The sequence below is a fragment of the Phymastichus coffea genome, unplaced genomic scaffold (assembly GCF_024137745.1).
Source record: "Phymastichus coffea isolate CEN01 unplaced genomic scaffold, Cenicafe_Pcof_1.1 PCOF00194, whole genome shotgun sequence".
Lineage (NCBI taxonomy): Eukaryota > Metazoa > Arthropoda > Insecta > Hymenoptera > Eulophidae > Phymastichus > Phymastichus coffea.
In genome coordinates this window covers 108,373-128,427 of record NW_026707005.1, presented here as the reverse complement: position 1 = coordinate 128,427, position 20,055 = coordinate 108,373, and the positions used below count along the sequence as shown (strand labels likewise).

At 40.5% G+C, this 20,055-nt stretch overlaps 1 protein-coding gene across 7 annotated transcripts in view; it reads right to left on the bottom strand.

Moving 5' to 3' along the window:
- LOC131673767 (octopamine receptor Oamb) overlaps window positions 1-20,055 on the bottom strand; it is an 87,200-nt gene that overhangs the window by 5,407 nt on the left and 61,738 nt on the right. For 4 of the 7 annotated variants that reach the window (XM_058952036.1, XM_058952034.1, XM_058952039.1 and 1 more), the window contains exons 2-6: window positions 11,815-12,750; window positions 10,774-10,911; window positions 5,032-5,133; window positions 3,674-3,825; window positions 247-384 (exon numbers count right to left, since the gene is read on the bottom strand). In XM_058952036.1, coding sequence (XP_058808019.1) covers window positions 247-384; window positions 3,674-3,825; window positions 5,032-5,133; window positions 10,774-10,911; window positions 11,815-12,096 — 812 coding nt within the window. In that variant the 5' untranslated portion in view covers window positions 12,097-12,750. Of the gene's footprint in view, window positions 1-246; window positions 385-3,673; window positions 3,826-5,031; window positions 5,134-10,773; window positions 10,912-11,814; window positions 12,751-15,601; window positions 15,792-20,055 lie in introns of those variants that run through there. The other 3 variants (XM_058952035.1, XM_058952037.1, XM_058952038.1) reach the window with 3 other exon arrangements.

The window sequence follows — 20,055 nt, the reverse complement described above, 5'->3', positions numbered from 1 at the left end:
AGAATAGCAAACTTCGCGAAAAAGAGAATCTCCCTTCAGACTTGTTCTTGAAAATACGCTCACTTTGGCAGCTTATACTTGCAGAATTAAAATTAATATTAAGTTAGTTTTACTTTCAAAGGTAATTTTTCGAGGTAATATTGTTCGTGTTTTTCAGTTGTACAACTAAATCTTATTTAATGAAAGGAATTCTCTTTACACTTTTGGAAAGTCCAAAAATACACTTATAAATAAAATAGTACTTACTGGGATCCCGACGATTTGGTGCTTTTTGTCGTACGAAAGCCGCGATTTATGGCTTTAGTAGTCGACGCAGCCGCGAGGTAGATACGCCAATAAAAAAATAACATGACCAGTGTCGGTATGTAAAAGGATCCGAGAGCACTGAAAAAAAATATCAGAGAATAGACAGTGAAAAAAATGATGAAAATGTAGCAAGTGCATGAGGTTTTGCATTCAACAGGTGCAGGAGAGAAAGAGACAGAGCGAGTATGCTTTTAAAGTCTTCCTTCGTTTTAAACAGCAATAAGCTCAATCTACGGCTTGACGTTCGTTTGAAGCTCATTTTCTGCTTATTTATTTTTAATGAAAGCAAAGCAAATGCCTTGCTTCTTATCCAAGTTATGATTCATTGATGTCTTTCGTGCGAACAATTTGTCGTTCGTTTACTTAGGAACGTATAATGATATGTATACACCATTGATTATTATACTATAAGCTATTTTTTATTAAAATATTCCGTGTAGTTTTCTAATAAACTCATGTTATGAAACGAGAGTAGCTGTTGATGGAATTCAAACTGTAATGTGAATACGCATTGGGCATTTTTCGTTATATGAAATTAACGTGGTTAGTAATTGACAAAATGAAAGAACTTCTCATCATTGACATTGAATGGTTCAATCATATATACCACAAAATGAGCAAATAATTTTACTGCAAGTATATCAATAAACACTGGCGCATATCTCTATTACGATGCCTCCTTTATAAGGTGAAATTTTCACTTTAAAAAAAAACCTATGCTACATTTGTTCATGACATGATATTTGTTCTGATCACAGCATTTTTGGTTGATTATTTTTCCTGAGGACGCTAACAAATCTATTAACGAAACGTCAAAAAGGTTTTGTTTCTGTTTTCGCCTATACTTATCGAGAACAACGTAAACGAACACAAAAAATGTTAAGCCAGAACAATCTTCAAACAAATTAGTCTTTAGATTTAACATTGTTTTCCAGTGAAATTTCAAACTTTTTGCAATCGAAATCAATAGATATTTTCATCAAATACTTTATTTATAGATTTTGAAAGAATGAATCCAAAGAAATTCATTTTAATGTGTAGCATTTAAGGATTGAATATGGTTTTGTTTAATAAAGAATAACGCATAATAGTTATTAAGTATTATGTATTATTGGCTCGCTAAAAATGAGGAAACCAGATACATGACATTTTTAAATTAAAAATTCTCTTCACTTAAAGTGCAGGTGATACAAGTAAAATGTACAACAAGTGTGGACAAATTAAAGATCTGAAAGCTGGTGGAGCTGTTCATATCATCGAGATCTTTAAGTCGTTACTACGGATAACTACGATAAACCGTAGCACTTATCTTGGATTGGATTGCCATTTGCGTGAGATTTCATCTAAATCAATTTAAGTCCCTGGTGATAAACGGTTTAATCTACGTACGTGCGCCTTCCAACATGGAAGCGCTTATCACGTTGATCCCTTATTTGGTGTTTAAAGTAAGGAACATCTGCAAATCATGTACTGTAGAACATAACGAAAGACTTTATGAAAGTCATTTGAAAAATTTATATAATTTCGCTTTTATTCTCAAAACATGGCAATTTTTAATTCACTGCATTACAAAGTTCATAAATGGAAAATATTTTATGTAATGATATATTTTACTTATATATTTTTATTTTCAAAAATGCTAGACGTCCGTATAATAAAAGAACAATAAATTTCGAATATTTAGCAGCTACTGTGTTATAGTACTCTATAAATGATGCAATCATTAACAAAATAGTAACACTTCTTGCAGTAAACTACAAATATCTAGCACGGTTATGTTCAGCAATTGCGTTTAAGCAAATATTGTTACAAAAAAATTGCTTCTTGTAGCAAAGACTCATCTTTTACAAAAAATGAATAAATCAGTTGTTTCGAAAAAAATTTAGAGAAACATATGTAGAAATGAGTTCCAACATGTTGATAATCTATTTGGAAATACACAGTTGACATGACTTTTGGTAAAGCCAGAGAGACTTGTTATAACTCTCGAAAAGCAGACGAAAGACGGAATCTCCAGCTATTGAATGAGCGTAATTATTTTATAATTGTATAGCTTTGGGGCAAAAGAGGCTAACGAAAGGTTTCGCGTCGCAAGATTCAGCGGGAATATAATTAATTTTCTCATAGTCGACAGCCGACAGTAGGCGTCCACCGTGTGCTGCTGCGTCGCTCGTGCGGCACGAACCCGCTCAGCCCGACAACGACTGTGCCCCTGAAGTGGCCGCCGCACTCCGAACGCTATAGTTGACATCGCGACGACTCAGAAATGTTTCTGTGGCACGAGGGAATGTTAATCAACGCTAATTAATTCAAGCCTACGAGATTTCCCGCAGCTAACTGCCGCACATTATCTCCACACGCTTCTATCTCGCGTTTTTACCTGCAGCGCCCAAGACTTTTCCTTGTTAATTAAACGCATGCCCACGGCTCGGTCTTTTGTGAAATTGTAGCCAAGCAAAAGGCATTTCTGATTACAAGTCTAGCGGATAATGGATTTGTCTCCAATTAAAGTGTTAAGTACGTTATTAAAATACTTTCAAACAATTTCATTCATAACTTCCATTCTCTTATGACATAAACATTTACCTTTAAAGTCATAGACACGAAAGCTTTTCGCACAATAAAACTGAAATTTCAAGGCTGAGAAGAGAAAAGCGTCAGTGGACATTGTTAAATAAACTAGTTCGTTAATTTTAGTTTGACAAAGCCGCGCTCTTCAATCAAGTTCAGAGTAGAAAGCAACACGGAAAAATGTGTCTTTGTAAAATTTAACTAATTATGCTCTCTTCATCTAGAAAATTTCAAATATATTTTCAACGAAAAAAAATATAGAAAAAATGCTCCATGCTCTTCAAGCCCTTTTAAACTTAAATTCAAGATATATATCTCAATTAATTTCTTAACTTATAGTATTTCAGTGAATTGACAAGTTTGGTGAATCACGAAATTTGTCAGTTCTCTATCTTTCATTCTCATTTACATAAAAAAGCACTCTTCCGACAACGTTAATGTAGCTTCACCCAATAAATTTTCAACTATCGATATATGCTGAAACTACTTCGGATGCAAAGTGATCCGATATACAATTGACGCAAATCACGTCACGTATATAGACTCCACGGTATTAAAAGTCAGACTATGAAATTGTACGTTGTAAAAATGCACGAAGCTTAGTGCATTTGAATAAATTTGTTGTAGCAGAAGTCTCGACATCGAAGCACGAAGACGTCGGCGCGCTTGTCTGAACAGTTTTGCTGGAGCGTGTCGAGTGTCTGGTATTATATAGTTAAACGATGTTACATGCGTATAAAAGAAAAAAAGGAAAAAGGAAGTGCAAGCAGGATATCGGCGATAACGACAGACTCACCTGTAAATAACGTAACTTGTGTCGCTGGTGAGCTCGCACGTCCATGGACAAAGCATGAACTCCTCCATTAAGTGAACTGTCATATTGTTGAACCATTGCGTAGAATTGCTTTCCATGTCGCTCGATATCGGCGCCGTGGAGTTGTCCTGCAACTGACCGCGCGTTAAGCCCAAAGTTATACGCTCAAACAGTCACTCTTCTAATCAACGAGCATCGACTATGAGCAAGCTGCATTATCGCTGGATACTTAACGTCGACTTCTTTTTTCCCCTGGCCACGTGCGCTCATTTAGATTACACGCGCTTTTCCTTGCCCGCGCGCGTCCTTCCTTTTTATTGCTTTCATTTGCAAATTGCTTGTGTCGCGGAGATACTACCTCGAGACCTAATCAGAACTTAAGGTACCCCGAGGGCATGCTTTACCGAATGAAGCTGTTCTTCTAAAACTATTACGCGCAAGCGTCTACACAACGAAACTCAATGCCGAGCTGAATACGTTGAGAATTGATTTGCCGAGTTGATCGAGCAGCTATCGCATTTTCAATGGTTTTAGCTTTTATTCTACCATAATGACCAACTAATCAAGTATTTACTTGATAACTTTGATTCATATTGACGCTTTGTAAGTTCGAGATGACACTTCTCCAGGATAAGGTGATACTTTGAAATCTTGAAGAGCAATTACAATTTCTTTTTTAAACCAAAGAAGAAATAGTGCAAGTGTCAAAGGTAAGCTGAAAAAGCTAAAATCTCGTAAAGAGGGTAGTGCGACATCTCATTAAAACTCGTTTAACTGCAATATCGTGGACACTAAGTAAAATATGGAAAAGTTTTGAGACAACTTCTGAAGTTGCGCTCATAGAACGAGTGGAAGGTGCCTCAAAAATCTCAAACTTGGAAGCGACAGCGCGAAACTTACTCGAATAAATTTCGTACTTTGAGACGATCTACTTTCAAACGGAAAGTAGCAAATGAGCAGCAGTGAGTAACCGGCGAGTAATTATAATTTGACGCAAAGAAGTCGTTTATGCGCTGTTCACAAGCTCATAATTAACTTGGACTTGCCATCTATCTACAGAAAATCAGATTACCTTATCAAGTTTATCTGCAGAAAATATAGTATTTTTTTATAAACGAGTACCTGAACCGATCGTTCACCTACAATAATTCAATTCAAATCCATCTTACGAAGCAATTAAAAGAAAAACGTTAGTAAAGTTTTTACCGTTGTTATTTTCCAAAACTATTGAAGATTAAAGGGTAAACAAGTGCTAAATAGCCAATCTAAAAAGTGGATTGCAAGCTTGCTCATTGATGCGTCCCATCCATGGAATAGATAAATCGCGAATTTATACATACTTCTGTCCTAGGTCCCTGGCCAACCAGAGGTGGAAAACAGATGATAAAGCTGAGCACCCAGACTATAGCCACCAGCAACTTAGCTCGCTTTGGTGACATTATCTGCATTTTGGACCAGAACACCGGTAACATTAAAAAATTAGATTTCACAATAAAGCAATGAATAGTGTAAATCTTTTTGCAATATATTTCATATGATATTTTTCGCTGACTGTTTAAGAAGAATTTTTTTAATACTTCCTCATAATGATAATCTTGTTACAATCATGATTATATGTGCAAATCACTTGAGAGCATTCTTTCTCCCCAAACCTCAAGACGTTATCATACGATATTAAATGGTTGTTATCTGTTGGATTAGGTCAATGAATGGTAGAATGGATTTTATAAGATGATTGGCCAGGTGATATCTTTCTTGCATATTTTTCATTGAACAAAAAACAGAAAATAACATTTATGTAGACCTATCTTTGGAAAGGTGCGGGGGGATGTTTTTATATGCATCATGACTGGACCTATATTTTAAGATGGAATCCAGACTACTGGCATCCACTTTGATAATTGACTCGAAATATTGTACATGAAATATTTCTGTAGGATTAAATAAACGTTTGAGATATTGAAAATTCTGCTCATTATTGAAAAATAATCAAATGTATGATTATGTTGTATAGAATATTTTGTGTCAATTAATCATTTATTAATTTTTCTATAAAAAAATTCAACGTCGAATAATATTTCATTTCATAAGAAAATACTTTATTTGTCACGTAGTAAACAATGTTAAATAAACATAATTTTTCAATTTGCTTCGAATCAAATCACGTAGAATCGGTATTTGTACGAAACGAACACGGCTTTCTCTCGAAAATTCTGTTTTGTTACGAGGGACTTAACGGCACTAGGGACATTTCATGAATTGGTTGCACGCAGTTTTATATTATTTTCAAAATACAGTTCATAAATAAATTTACGTATAAAATTACTGAATTGCTTTTGTCAAATGTACTTTTTTCAACATACAGACATCACGAATGCGAAATTGGTTTGAAAAATCTTACTCTCGCCGAGTTGTTGTATTGCTATTGGAAAAAGCATATATTTGTGAAAAAAGCAAAAAAAAAACTGCCATTGCCATTTGAATACCATAGAATTCTTAAGGGCATCCTATACACAATTTCAAAGAGGAAAAAAGATGAAAACGTGATCATTTTCCTTCTCGTTTTTTATGTAAAATTGAAGTTACGTGTAAAAGAAAGTACATGTAAGGTGGCTTTCATATAGAATTTCAAACAATGATATTGATTTGAATTGTGCAATATTTCTTGATTTTTCCACAATTCTGCATCTTCGGTCTCGCGAGTGTTGTATTTGAATTACCGACTATCTTCATAATTACAGATGATTTTCAACCGATGCGAAGGAGCAAGAAATAAGCATCGGCCGACAGCGAGCGCAGTTACTCGATAAGCTGATCATCGTGACCGCAAAAGTTTTGGATAAGGAGCTTGCGGTCGTTCGGCCGCCGTTTATACTTCTGCTACGGAATAATAATCGGAAAGCGAAACGCGAGCGAGGGCAGGAGGCATAAAACGCGCCGCGTAGATTGTGCACAAATACGGAACAACGAGAACGCGCGCGTTCGTTTGTCGGCCGGCTTATGCCGTCGCGTGCGCGCCGCGGACCTCACCTCTATTGTCTCGCACTCGTACTAGGCCAATTTCGGCGTGAAATCACTCGGTCCTGCTCGTCCACACGAAGCTTCTTTGCCCCTCACGGCTCGCGCTTTTCCATCTCACTTTTCTCCTACCGCGCTAACTTTATGGGTTCTTTATGTCTTTATTCGTGAATTTACTGAACATGAATCACTACTGGATATCAATAACTCAGTTCTATGTGCACACTTTTCTGTACATTTATAACCCCTAAAATTCTCTTTCTAGATCAGCTCCAATCAATCAAGTGAGTTATTTGGAAAATTTATTAGTTTCACAATATACATATAGAACCGGCATGTACATTCCGCAACTTATCGTCTGACCATATATGGCCTGCCACTACTTAAATAAATCTATATTTATCGTTTTACAAAAATTGATTCACTTAGTGTTACCCGTTATTACGCACTTTGCTCTAATTTATAAGTCAGTATTTAGCGATCGCAATCACTGAATTTAAATTCAGAGTAACAAACGTTGACCTGCAACTCTGGTTATTACGTGCACAGAGCCAACCGAAAATCGCAGTATTCGTAAACAATAACGTGTAGCTGTTTGTAGAGAATCCATCTTGAAACGTACGTGAATAGCGACGACGAGTGATTTTTCCAACGAGGAGTATAAAAAAGTGCATCACGCACCATTATAAATAATCCGTTTGCTGGCCTGTACTCCGATTCCATTCTCCGAGGCAAGTCTCTCTCTCTCTCGCCCGTCTACTAGCAGAGAGGGAGCAAGAGATGCTCAGCACGGCAACGTCGATCGATGGGCCACCGAGGTGGTGCACGCGGAAGATTAAGTTCGGCCTTCGCGCGCGCAACGCCCAAGCAGCTCGATAAAGCGGACGCAACTCCTCCGGCGAATTTATTGAAGGAGATAAAAAAAGCACTCGCCCGCCCTCTCTTTCGCTCGTTAATATTTATCGCTCAGTCACCGCCGTCGCCGAGAAAGAGAGAGAGAGAGAGAGAGAGAGAGAGAGAGAGAGAGAGAGAGAGAGAGTGGGTTTGCCTCTTTCAGATTGCGCGTACACTCCTGAACGCTTTCGGCTGCGCGAGTCCGCAACTTTTGCCTTGCTGGGCGATTGTCTCTGCCTCTAAGATTTGACTTTGCATTGTTTGCTGCGTCCTCGATCGCTCACTCTTCGACTACGTATTTTCATTAATTAAATCTTGCTTCCGACGGACTTTCATATCGGTAAGGCGAGTTTTGTATATTGAAAGTCGAGCGGAATAGCGTATCTCGATTTTGATAACTTTGCGTATTTGGCGGCAGCGCAACTTTTGACATTCCAAGCAAAATAACGCAGAAAATAGTTTTGAAAACCACTTTTAACTTTTCTCGATATTAGTCCGGTATATATAAACATACTCGAGAGATTCTATGTTGAAACGTTAGATATTCGCCAGGTGTTGAACCGGAGAGCGAGAGAGGGCTGGTGGGAAGGAGAGCTAGACTTAACTTATCTGAATTTCCGTGTTCCAGAATTAGGCCATAGCGCCCGAGAAAAAGTGTTGAAGCGTATACGCGCCGCTACGTGCAATTAGTCGTGATTACCGCTGGTCGTCCTCGAGTATTTGAAATTCGCTTCAGCAGCGCTTACTCCGATTCCCAACTGGCCCTCATCGTGCACGTTTGTTGAACAAGATTAAATTGAAGAACAAAAAAACCGGCTTTAAATTTTTCTACAATTACTCCTAAATATATACTTTAATTAAATCAATAATAAAACGGGACTATCTGGGAAGCATATGCTTTCGAATGAGCCCACCCCTGATGAAATCTGTAAATCGTTCCAGTGATACGCTTGAACACATGCGAAAGAAATGCAGAATGAATACAGAATCTCTTCCTTTTTCGAGACGGCAAAAACAAAACAAAAAAAATAAGAGAGAAAAACTACTACTATAGGCGACAAAACAAAAAGACAAAAAAAAAAAAAAATAAGAGAGAAAAATAACTGCTATAGGCGACAAATGCTGCAGACAAATATTTGCCCCACAATAAAACGCAGACGAATGTGAATATAGACACACGGGAGGATTACATTTTAATCATCATTCACAGAGCAGTGCGATAAAAAAACTCGTATCCCGATAAAAATAGATAGAAGGCGAGAGAAAAAAAATTGTACGCGATGAAACAAAAAGGAAAGATACGCGCTCTTGTATACAGGATTTTTTTGCGAATAAGAGAAAGAGCAAAAAAAGTAACAGCGGCAGCTCACGCGTTGAAAGTGAGCGTACAAAAAACGCATGTTTATATAAGGTGCACTTTAGTCTACTAGCTTTTTGCCTCGTTCCCTAGCTCCTCCCTCTCTCTCTCTCTCTCTTTCTCTCTGGGCCCAGTGTAAAATGAATTTTCGCCGAGTGTTTACAGCGCGGATGCACGCATTCGAGCTCAGATTAGATGGTGGCTCGAAACAAGCACTGCGTTGAAACATTGCATCTCCCTGTACATTGCTCGTTTCGAGTTCGTATGTGTGCACGAGAGGATGATCATGGAATTCATTACCGATAGTGTCTATATTACTTGCAAATGTCAAATGTTCGACAACGTAGTTATATGTTTGCATCGATTACCTATCAGTGCGTTCCGATAGATCATACAGTGCTGTTACAAACTTTTTATGTTTTCCGTTTCCATCGTGTTTGCGCTTGTGCGCAATAACGCAGACAGTGTGACAAATTGAACCACGATCCCGAATGCCCACACGAATTCAGTTTTTTTCCTTCTCAACTATCTTTGGTTTTCTTCATTCCTATCTCTGAATTTAATTTCGCGGATGCGTGTGAAATTGAAAAAAAAAAAAATATATATAAAAAAATTTTAAATGAAGAATGTTAGTTAGATGGGTTTCAGTTTTCTTCACACTTTCCATCCCTTCCCTTTTCAAATCCGTTAATACCGTAAATCAAGGCGTTGCGTGCGTTGTTCTTTGCTAGGAGAAAAAGACCCGTACGTAAATAAAGGAAAATTTCGCCATGCTAGTAATCTGTGTCCTCTTTGACGTATTGGTAATTTGGAGACTTAGAAATTTTCACGAGCTGCCTCGCGTACTTCCCGATTTAAAATATTCAAAGTAAGTAAGATCGCTCTTTTACAATTATAATTTGTGATAACGCTCACGACACTTATCAATGCTTTATCGTTTAGTAGCTTTATATTCATAAGTTTTTATATCTCGAAACAAATATTAGCATTTCCAGGGATAATTCCTCAATGTAGCAAACTTCTTTGCAACTAAAACAACGTAGATGCTGTTCACGTTTAAAGTAATAAGTAAATAAATTCGTTATCATTAGCGTACAAAAGTTGAACAATGGATATCATACTCATATACACCGTTTTGAGGCTTCATTATGTACTTCGATAATTTCTGAGTAAAATAATACAACACAATAATATTCAATCCTTTATATACTGAGTTCTATTACTTGAAGTTATTTAATTTGAATCGAGTACTTGGCTTTCTATTCTGGTGTGTGCATAATCAATGTAAAGTGGATTAAAATTAAAAATCAAAATTAGAAAAATTGGTTACTCTCGCGAGATAATAAAATGATGATTCATCGTTTTAGAATTTGAGGTGCCCTTCCATAAATTGGCAAGTGATCTGTTAGTTCTGAGATACTTGTTGAGCAAGTAGCTTACGAAACCGACGAAGCTTGTCTCGAACATCTTCATTCGTTCGGTAAATTAATGAAGTGTCAATTTGATAAAGGAATAATCATTGAGAGTAGTGAAAAGTTACTCGATCGATAGATGACTTGGTGGACTGGTGACTGGTAAAATAAAGGGATTATAATGATCGGAGGAAACTTAGGACACATGGGAAACCATTAGAAATACATCGTCTCTGACGTATTGAGCAAAAGTCGCGAAGTTAGGGAAATGAAGTTGGCCACAATTGGTGCGGATCGAAGAAGCAAGGAGGACGGGGGAGAGTGGTTGGGATGAGTTAGTACTACAGAGTTGAATGGAGAGAGAAGGACGGCACGCGTGATTGTGGAAATAACTCTCTTACCGTAGGATACTTGATGGGCCGCGTCACGGCGAGATAGCGGTCGAGACTTATTGCGCACAGGTTCAATATCGATGCCGTGCACATCCACACGTCCACTGCTAACCACATCGAGCACCAGATATCACCGAAGATCCACACCTGTCGTACATAATCAATTGCCGCGTCAATGCACATTTGCGCAGCGTGCATTTGTCCGGCAGACTATTTGCATCAATTGCCGAAGCAACGTTATACGTTGCACCCAGAGCAGCAATAGCAGCTCGCGCCAACTAGCATCCAGGTTAATTAATATTGCGTCCTTTGTAACTAATCGACATATCATCCAGGTGCTAATTGCGCGCGACCTGTTGAATAGCTATTTTAAACATGCGCCCGTTAGTGTAAATATCATGTAAATGAGGCAGACTCTAACGATGACAATTTATTACGCGAATGACAAAAAAAGAATAAATAAAAATAAAAACAAAAACGACATTGTTAATGCACGGGAAACGGTAAAATTATCGACATTATAAGATCATACTGTTATCTAGAGCCAAGTAATTTCATCGCTCGAGTAGCGGAATAGTTTGCCCAATGTCGCAGCGCCGACGGTGATAATTTGAATGTGAACATATCACAAAGATTTCAAATATCTTGAAACTTTGCCGCAAGCGCGGACGCGGCTTCTGAGTGAATGCTAATGTAATTGGAATACAGAATTTGAGCGACGAGCGCGCTTTGAGTGGAAACTAGAGATATTAAAAAGATGAACCAACTTTGCTTTGAAATTTTCGGCGCCAACACGAGCAAAGACCAACGGCTTTCGAAAATCTGCTATCGCGAAGTGACAATCTTTTCGAAAACGACAGACGTCCGATACACGATACTAATGTAAATGAAAAAACAAGGTGCTAATAAAGATACGTGAGATACAAAGATAAACATCAATGTTACCATGACTACTATAATCTTTAAAGAATATGTGTCAATCGTCCTTCGAACGTAAGCGCCATTTTCGACATAGCTTGTAATTCGAGAAAAAAGAAAAAGAGGCATTACCTTGATGTCTGAACTGACCTTCAAAACCTCCATAGTGGCACTGAAGGGTAAAACAGCAACACCAACCATCAAGTCAGCGCACGCGAGGCTGACGATGAACAGATTGGTGACGTTCCTGAGCTTGATACTGTGGTAGACGGCAGCGATTATGAGGATGTTACCGAAGATAACTATCATGTCGATGAAAGCAAGTATGGTGAAAATCGTGACGTTGCCGGCGCCACCCCAGTACACACTCTGTCCCATCTCTAGGCAGAGAGTTTTATTCATTTTTCTCATCATTTTTAAAAAGCCGCCTCTCGTCCTTCGACTATGAATACTCGCGTCAAACCTATTATTCCGCCCGCATATCTCCTAACAATAACACAAATCACAGATCACAGTGCGCGCGCAAGTTCGAGCGTCGTTCACATATAACTCCGCACTACGTGGATATCGAACTTTAGCTGCCGAATCTTCTTTTTTCTCCGCTCGCTCGGTCGCTTATTTAACACCGCTTCTTATGGGCTAGCTTTTTCTCTTGCTTCACCCCACCGACACTTGCTCACTTTACGTCCTGCTCTGCCGCTCGTTTCTTTTATCTCCGCCGAGCTTCTCGCGTTGCGCCGCGTTTGGCTAATTTTTCGGCGCAACTCAAGCCTCGCGCTAAACGACACTGACTCGACACCAACACCTGTCCTCGCGATCGCTTTCTCATGCGCCAAAGTCCCTGGGGTTCCTTCTGTCGCGCGCATTTTCAGCTCGTCGGCACTTTCTTCGACAGGCGATTAATAGGCTGCAACGTGTCAGTAACCCCGAGGCTCTCGTGCACGATGACGTCGACCATTTGGCTACGCCGATTGAGCGATGATTATTCCAACCTGCTGATGACATACTTCGACTACGGCTTTCGCCCTCATACCTCTTTCTCTCGCTCTCCTCCATTTTTAACGGTATCTGCAATCAGAACAAACAATCGCAGTGTTATTTTTGGCTTTCCTGTTTTCCGCAAATGTAGTTGTTCTTTTGAAAGCCCCATATCAATGCTTTAATATATTGTTTGGATATTTAGGTTTGCGAAAAGCCTACACTTGAAAATAACTGTTGTTGCTGTTTTTCATAAATATTTTTCTGCTATATTATTTAAATAAACATGATATTGGAGGCGGGCTATTGAGTAATAGCTTAACTTTTAATCAGAAGTTACAAAGACCAACGAGATAATTCGGGCAAACATTTCAATGGTATCGAACTTGAAGATAATCCGAGCGGGAAATCCCATACAAAGTAGTAGTATATTACTCAATAAAGAACGACAGCTAATCTCCTAAGGGTATATGCGACAGATATGCTTCTAATTCATACTTTTAGCCGTATCTCTCTCTCTCTCTCGCTCTGTGGGTGCGTACGAGCGCGCGTGCGTGTGTGTACAGAGAGCAAGAGACAGAGAAGAAGCGACAATTTGGTCAATTGTTTGTTGGCAAATAGTATAAATTCTCACTGACAAACGGATGGGCCGTGCTGCGACAAATCTTCCAATCGCGAGCATCCATCTCGCAGGGAAAAAGAATATCGGCAGCCTATAAGAGGCTTAAAGCGCTTGCACATATAAGTATACAGATAGACGTGTAGCGACTAGAACACGTATTTTCCAATTTGCTGGGAAAGTACTCTGTGCCAGTCCCTCGCTGGCACATAAATAACGTGTAATAATACGTGGCACCTGGCGCTGGTATTTGTATCGCAAGGCACGGATTTGCTGGTGTCACTTATCGGGCTCTATTATCTGGCGCCCCATCGCCATCGAGCCGCTCGCTAAACGAGCACCAAGCGGCAAATGTGAGAGGGAACCGCTTCCCCCTTCTCCCCTTCTCAACGCCTTAAAGCATTTACACGCGTGTTGATCGGACCCATTCACTTACTCTCTCTCTCTCTCTCTCTCTCTCTTTCTCTTTCTCTTTCTCCATTCGTTGATTCATTTGCCCAAATAGCAGCCCGCTAACTCTGATTGAATTGCTCTGAACAGTTGTTCTATTTTTCCGCACATCTGTTATGCAATGTGTTCGCGTTAGATCGCGGAGCAGTGACCGCACTTGAAGATAATCGGAAGTGTGCCGGGCTCATTAATGATACGAACGGGGGAGTCGAACGTTTCGTCGCACTCGTCATGGCTACAACGAGCAGACATTGCTATGAACGCCGATATCGCAATAAATATGCTGATTTTACTTTCACCATTTACGCGGAATGGATCGAAGACCTCTGACGCCACCGATTCAACTATTGCCCAATTTTTACTTGTTTGCCAAGGGCCGTAGGCACGACATTCACGGATCCGTTCGCGTCGCTTTCCCGTACAATGGCGGCTTGCCTTTTGTGCGCTCTTTTCAACTTACAATTTGCCTTGATTTTTTATAGTTTACTTAAATAGCGGTCCCTGACACAATGTGTGTGCTCGCTACTTGAGAATCTACTTTTTACCTGTTATTCTCTCTCTTTCTCTGCCCTAGATTAGATCTTTCGCTCGATGGGATCGCTACTTATCCATTATTGTTATGGCATTTCACAGTCTATTTCCATTATCGATGGTTTACGTGCATCTGGCAATTTGCTCATCAACTAATTTCCTGCGGATTATCAACCTATTTGCTATATTAGCGAACGTCTCTCAAAACCTATGATTTGCCGGCGAATAACAATGAATACGCGCCGTGTTGAAAGCTACATATACACAATAAAATATCGCTGTATGTGGCGAATTGCTCACTGACATGACCCATATTACAGGTAATCAAGTATACAATAATGACTAGCCTTCCTCGCCAAAATCTAGCCGACATTTACAGTCAAGAAATACATGCGTGCTACGCGTGCTAGTCAGCACTGATGGCCCAATCGAAATTCGTGATCATACGAGTGAAATAAAATTCAACTGAATCAAAGACTTCTTTTCCCTTTCGTATATATATGTATATTAGATTTGGCGACAGGGAAAACTGCCGGAAGCAGCTAATTATGCAAAATCGTTAATGAACGATGATATAAAAATCGCCGATCGCCCGTGTCTGCGGTTGTGTAAACAGATGGAGTTTGACGAACTTGCAATCGCTGCTGTAACTTTGTTCGCGATGACGAAGAGCGGATTAAGATGATAGCTTAATGAGCTGTTTTGCCGATTACAAACCAGGCACAAGAGAATACGTAATTATACGAATCGCTCGCATACTCACTGTTAGTCAATGAATTGCTTAAAAACTCGAATGTACTATACGAAAACAATGCTTTTTAATCTTATCAGTTTTGCAAATGGATTTTTCCATTTCTTCAAATTTGAATTCCACTTGATGTAAGCGATAGTAAGAGTGATATAATATTGATGTAATATTTTGAATCATCAGGAGTTAGTTTTCACAATTCTCATATCTTGATTCAATTATAAAAATAGATGAATAACACAGCATTAATCAACTGTATTTAACAAATTGATTGTCACTACAATCCTGACTGACTCGTAAGAGTAAGTAGAAATGTAGTAGATGTGGTCAGACATAAGGTATTATCAACGAATTTCAGCATTCAATAGACCAAACTTTACAAAGTGAAAAAACATGCAGTTAGGAGTAATCGTGATTGTTCGTGTCTATCATTATCTCGTCGAGTAGAGCTGCACAACTGTAACTGCACAATCAACAAATGATTGTCGAGTCTAATTAAGGCAGCCGGGCAGAGCACATTTCTTGAAAGCTTTTTCAGATACGCCATGCGGCTATGTTAATTGCTGCTAAACGTTAAGCAATAGTATACGTACTCTCGTAAACGGCCTCAGCTATGCTTTCCACTGAATTAATCAGTCGTCCGGTTATTAGCCAGCCGAGTGTGTAAAACCACAGGCCGGACGAGAAAGGCTGCGAGTAGGTGCAGTGGCGTCATCGGAACAACAGCAGCGTCGCGAGCGTGACGCGCGCGGTCAATCGACTTTTGCACTGGCGACACTCGCCGACTTTATTCCGGCGTCCTCGCTCTTAACACACAGGCGCGCGGGCGTGCTCGGGCGTTGTTATATAGGCCCGCGGCGAGCGAGCGAGCGCACGAGCGCGGGCAAGGTCTGCGAATGCCAACGTCCTAGGCCGCGCGCCGCATGCCGCGCCACGCCGCAGATCGATCGCGCGCGCGCGCTGCTCCCGAATTAGTTTTGCAGCTCGCGAGCACCGGCAGCGATTTGCGTTCTAGCTATACGCCGGCTCGTGACGCAACCGCCGGCACAGCGGCCAAAGCGCACTTGGCCGCGCGACTCGTCTCCGCTGTATATATAGGTACGCCCGGCGCAGCTCGCCAAATGCAAACGGACGAGTTTTTGCGCTCGCGCCGCCGTTAATTGATCTGCGACAGGGCGCCCTCTCTATTAGCGATCCTCCATAGGTGCCTTTTAACCGCTTTCCATTGACTTCCGATGAGAACTTAAGAGCTCTAACCGCACGACGGATCGTTATTTTGGCCGCGAGAGCTAGTTTCGCGCCCACGCGCCCATGCGCCCACGTTAATGCGCCGACAAGTTAGATCGAACTGTATCTTGGCTGTACGTACTCGCTGTAGTCTACGTAGCTTCTACCGGAGATTTCGACCGTTCGCATGCGTCGTCGATCGCCTAGATGGATCGTTGTCAACCTGCTCAGATGAACGAAAGTTTTTCTTCGAGTTACACGAGCGTAAACTTTATCCTAGCTCGAACCATTGATTCCAACTCGTTCTTTAAACAGATTTTCGCAATGATTAAAATCAGAAGGACAGAAACTTTCGCTCTAGTTGAAAGTTCGTGGGATGAGCTTCCTTTTTTTTATAGCGAGAAAGTTTGCAGCGACGAATTGTCAGTAGATCTTGATTGTTCTCAACGAACTATCGTTGCATAATGAAACTGTGCATCAATGAGTGGAGCGAGCTTCTATTTGACTCGCTCGCTATACTCGCGCAGACGCTTAAAAATCAATGGGCGTCGAGCGTGCAGCTCGCCTTTTCTATCTTTCTCTCGTTTTTTTCTCTGCTGCGAAGATAGCGCTCCAATTGTTTCCGCGATTGCCTCGCGGCTACGTCGTTAGTTTTGTGCGAGTTCCTTTCAAGCTATATTCCTCTCTTTCGGCGTTTTCCTCTTGCTTTGCTGCAGCAGCGCTAACATCGCCCTTCAGTCGCCGTTTTCCTTCCCGAGAGTGTGAGTGTATGAGAGAGAGAGAGAGAGAGAGAGAGAGAGAGAAGAAAAGGAGCTTTCAATGAGCGATTTTGCGCAAAATACACGCTGCTCCCGGGGCCAGCCTTCGACACTCTCTCTCTCTCTCTCTCTAGATGTCTAGTCTTGTCTCTTTTCTCTCTTTCTCTCTCTTTCTCTGTGCCTCGATTTTGTTTCGGGTTGCCGTCTTGCGCTGCCGAAGGTGATGCTTTATACCTAAACGAAGCTCCCAAACAAAAGACGTAAAGCGATCGATACCACTTGTACGTAGGCATATACTTACGGAGATGTATACGTGAACCTGGGCGCGATATAAGACCGGCTATTGTAACGTGAACCGTCGCATCGTCTTCTTTTTTGTTCTCTTTCGAGTAACGACACAATGACTCTCAGAGAGCACTGATGTTTAAAAGCGTGAATAACGCATTCTCAAGAGCTACCTTGCGTCGTCTGCTTTACTTTGCTAAAATAGCTAGTGTGAGCCGACTTTCTTCTTAATTATTCCAGCTTGCAATTCCATGTCGATTTGGAACGACCCCGAGAAAAGAATTCTTCTCCCGAAAATTGTTACGTCTTACATATATTCGAGACACGACGAGGATTATAATAACAATAATAAAGCCGCTTTCTCGCTCGAAAAATAGGTTAGCAGCAGTACAATGACTAGTAGATCGAGACAATAATAGCAGGGCAGCCAAGCTGATGTATTAAAACATTGCTGAAATGCCGAGCAAACATTTTTTTTCTTTTGAATTACAGACGTTGCGTCACAGCAAAAAAGAAATAACGATTCTCTCTCACTCCATTATTCCGATTGAACAAAACCACTCTCTTTTAAAATGCTTGAGTACGTCAAAAAAATAAAGAAAGAAAGAAAGAAAAAAAAGCACGTATATCGTTTGGTGGCCAGTCAATTACTTTGTTGATGAAGCTCTGCATGCCTGCGAGGCAATAATATATAGGTAGGTATAACAGTTATAGAGAGCGAGTAGTCACAGTCGGCCTCGAATGTGCACCACGCGCACTCACAGTCGATGGCTCGTGTCCGGCCCTTGAATTAGAAAGCTGCAGAGCCAATCGTTAGCTTTATCCTCGCCGCGCGTTGACGTGCTGCCTTATACTACCTTCGACACTCACAATTACGCTTCCGTGAGAAAGCTCTCGCGGCTTTCTTTCATATCAACACTTAAGCTTCTTACGACATTTTATTGTTAGCACCGTATACACCTGCACTTTTCTCCATGCACAGTTGTTCCCCCTTTTTTATTACATCTGAATATCTTTTGGTCTATCAATATCAACTTTGAACGCTCTACCAAGCTTTATTGCTTTCTATTTCTGAAAAACTCCTTCTCAAAACTAACAAGTTATTTTTCGAGATTTCATCCACGATCGAAGATGGATTCTATAAAACATTCGTGTTTTCTTTATTACAATTACGTTTCACGACAGTTATCTGTTTTTTTTCTCGTTCGTTGATCTATTTATTTGTTTTGTATGTTTTCGAAACTTCCAAAAAACTAAAAATTAATTTTAGTGATATTTCATTAGATAGTTTATTTTCCAGCATTATTTGTTCATTCGGCTTTTTCAGCCCGGACAGCCCGGATAAACCAATAGCCAGTCTTAATCTATACGGGATCATACCGAACAAGTCGTCGAGTCGAAACAAATCCTCGCTGATCCGCTTCGTCAAGTGAGAGAGCGAGAGCAAACGAAAATAAAATCAAAATGTACCAGATAGATAAAGCGGTAGAATTAATCGTGGCCCCCCGAGAAAATCCAGAGAAGACAGCAGCAGCAGCAGCAGCAGCCGCAGCCGCACAGGCAGATGAGGATGTTCGTCGTATGCCACATACCGATCGCTCGTCTACAGGGAGATACACAGACAAGCGAGACACGTGCGTATGTGTCAGCTCGCATCGCTTTCCGGACCATTGGCTATTTGGCGCACGTCCATGCGCGCCCACACATCGGATTTACTGAAATCTTGAAGCCGCGAACGACCAACGAGTTGAAACTGCTCGCACGTGCCGCAGCTGCCGCGCAGCTCTCCGGAAACAACTCTAACTAGCTAATCGGTTCTTGCTCTTGATTTTTCGTCCGGCTTCGCGAATAAACGGAGACCCGACGCCACTTCATTATCGAGTGGCTTTGCAAACTTCTTAGCGCTCGTACACAATTGACGTTCGTTCTTCGCGGCTCTATGCTGAACCAGTCTTCGCTTTTCAAAACCAACTATCAAATTTTACATCATTTGATTGATAGTTACGAGAATGGTTAGCCCCGTGTGCTCGTGGAAATGTGTTATGGCTGACATATGAGGCTCCATACCTATAGAGAGCATCGTTACTTCCTACGATTCATTGATTTAACGTCAATCCACTGAGCTCCACGAATGTACGTCAAATTGAATTTATAATGAAAAAAATGGAGTATACCAACATGCACTCTTGGACTTATATTATACTGTCGACTTCTTTCACTATTTTGAATTTTAAATAAGGCAGTCACCGGTCACCGCTATGGCGAGTTGATAAAACTCGCTGTGTGAAATGATAACGCAGAGCAAGCCGTCAGTCAAAGTGTCACACGATCCGCTAAAATTTTACCGCATCCTCGATAAGTGATTCCGGTTGTTTTTTTTTTGCTTTTTCGCTGAATCATTCTGTTATCTGGCGAATTTCACGTAATCAATTTAACAGAGGGGCTAATTAATGTGAGGCACTTTTTATCTTCAATTTTCGTCAGTTGCGCACCGAATGTGGGATTTCCATCACGCTCGTGGCGTAAAAAATCACGCACGTGCAAAAGTTCGGGGTCTGGTGCTTCTGCGACGACGGCCTATATTTCATTTCGAACGAAAGAGCGATCACGAGAAAAGTTCCAGTTTCACGCGATGTCGCCGAAACTGCAAAGCGTCATGAGCGCCTGTTCGAACTGAAAAAGAAAATTTTTTTTTCGCCGAGGTAAGCAATTTTAAAAATTCAATGAACTATCCTTGCGCCAACGGTTAAATTAAAATATCATTAGTCTATATTCAT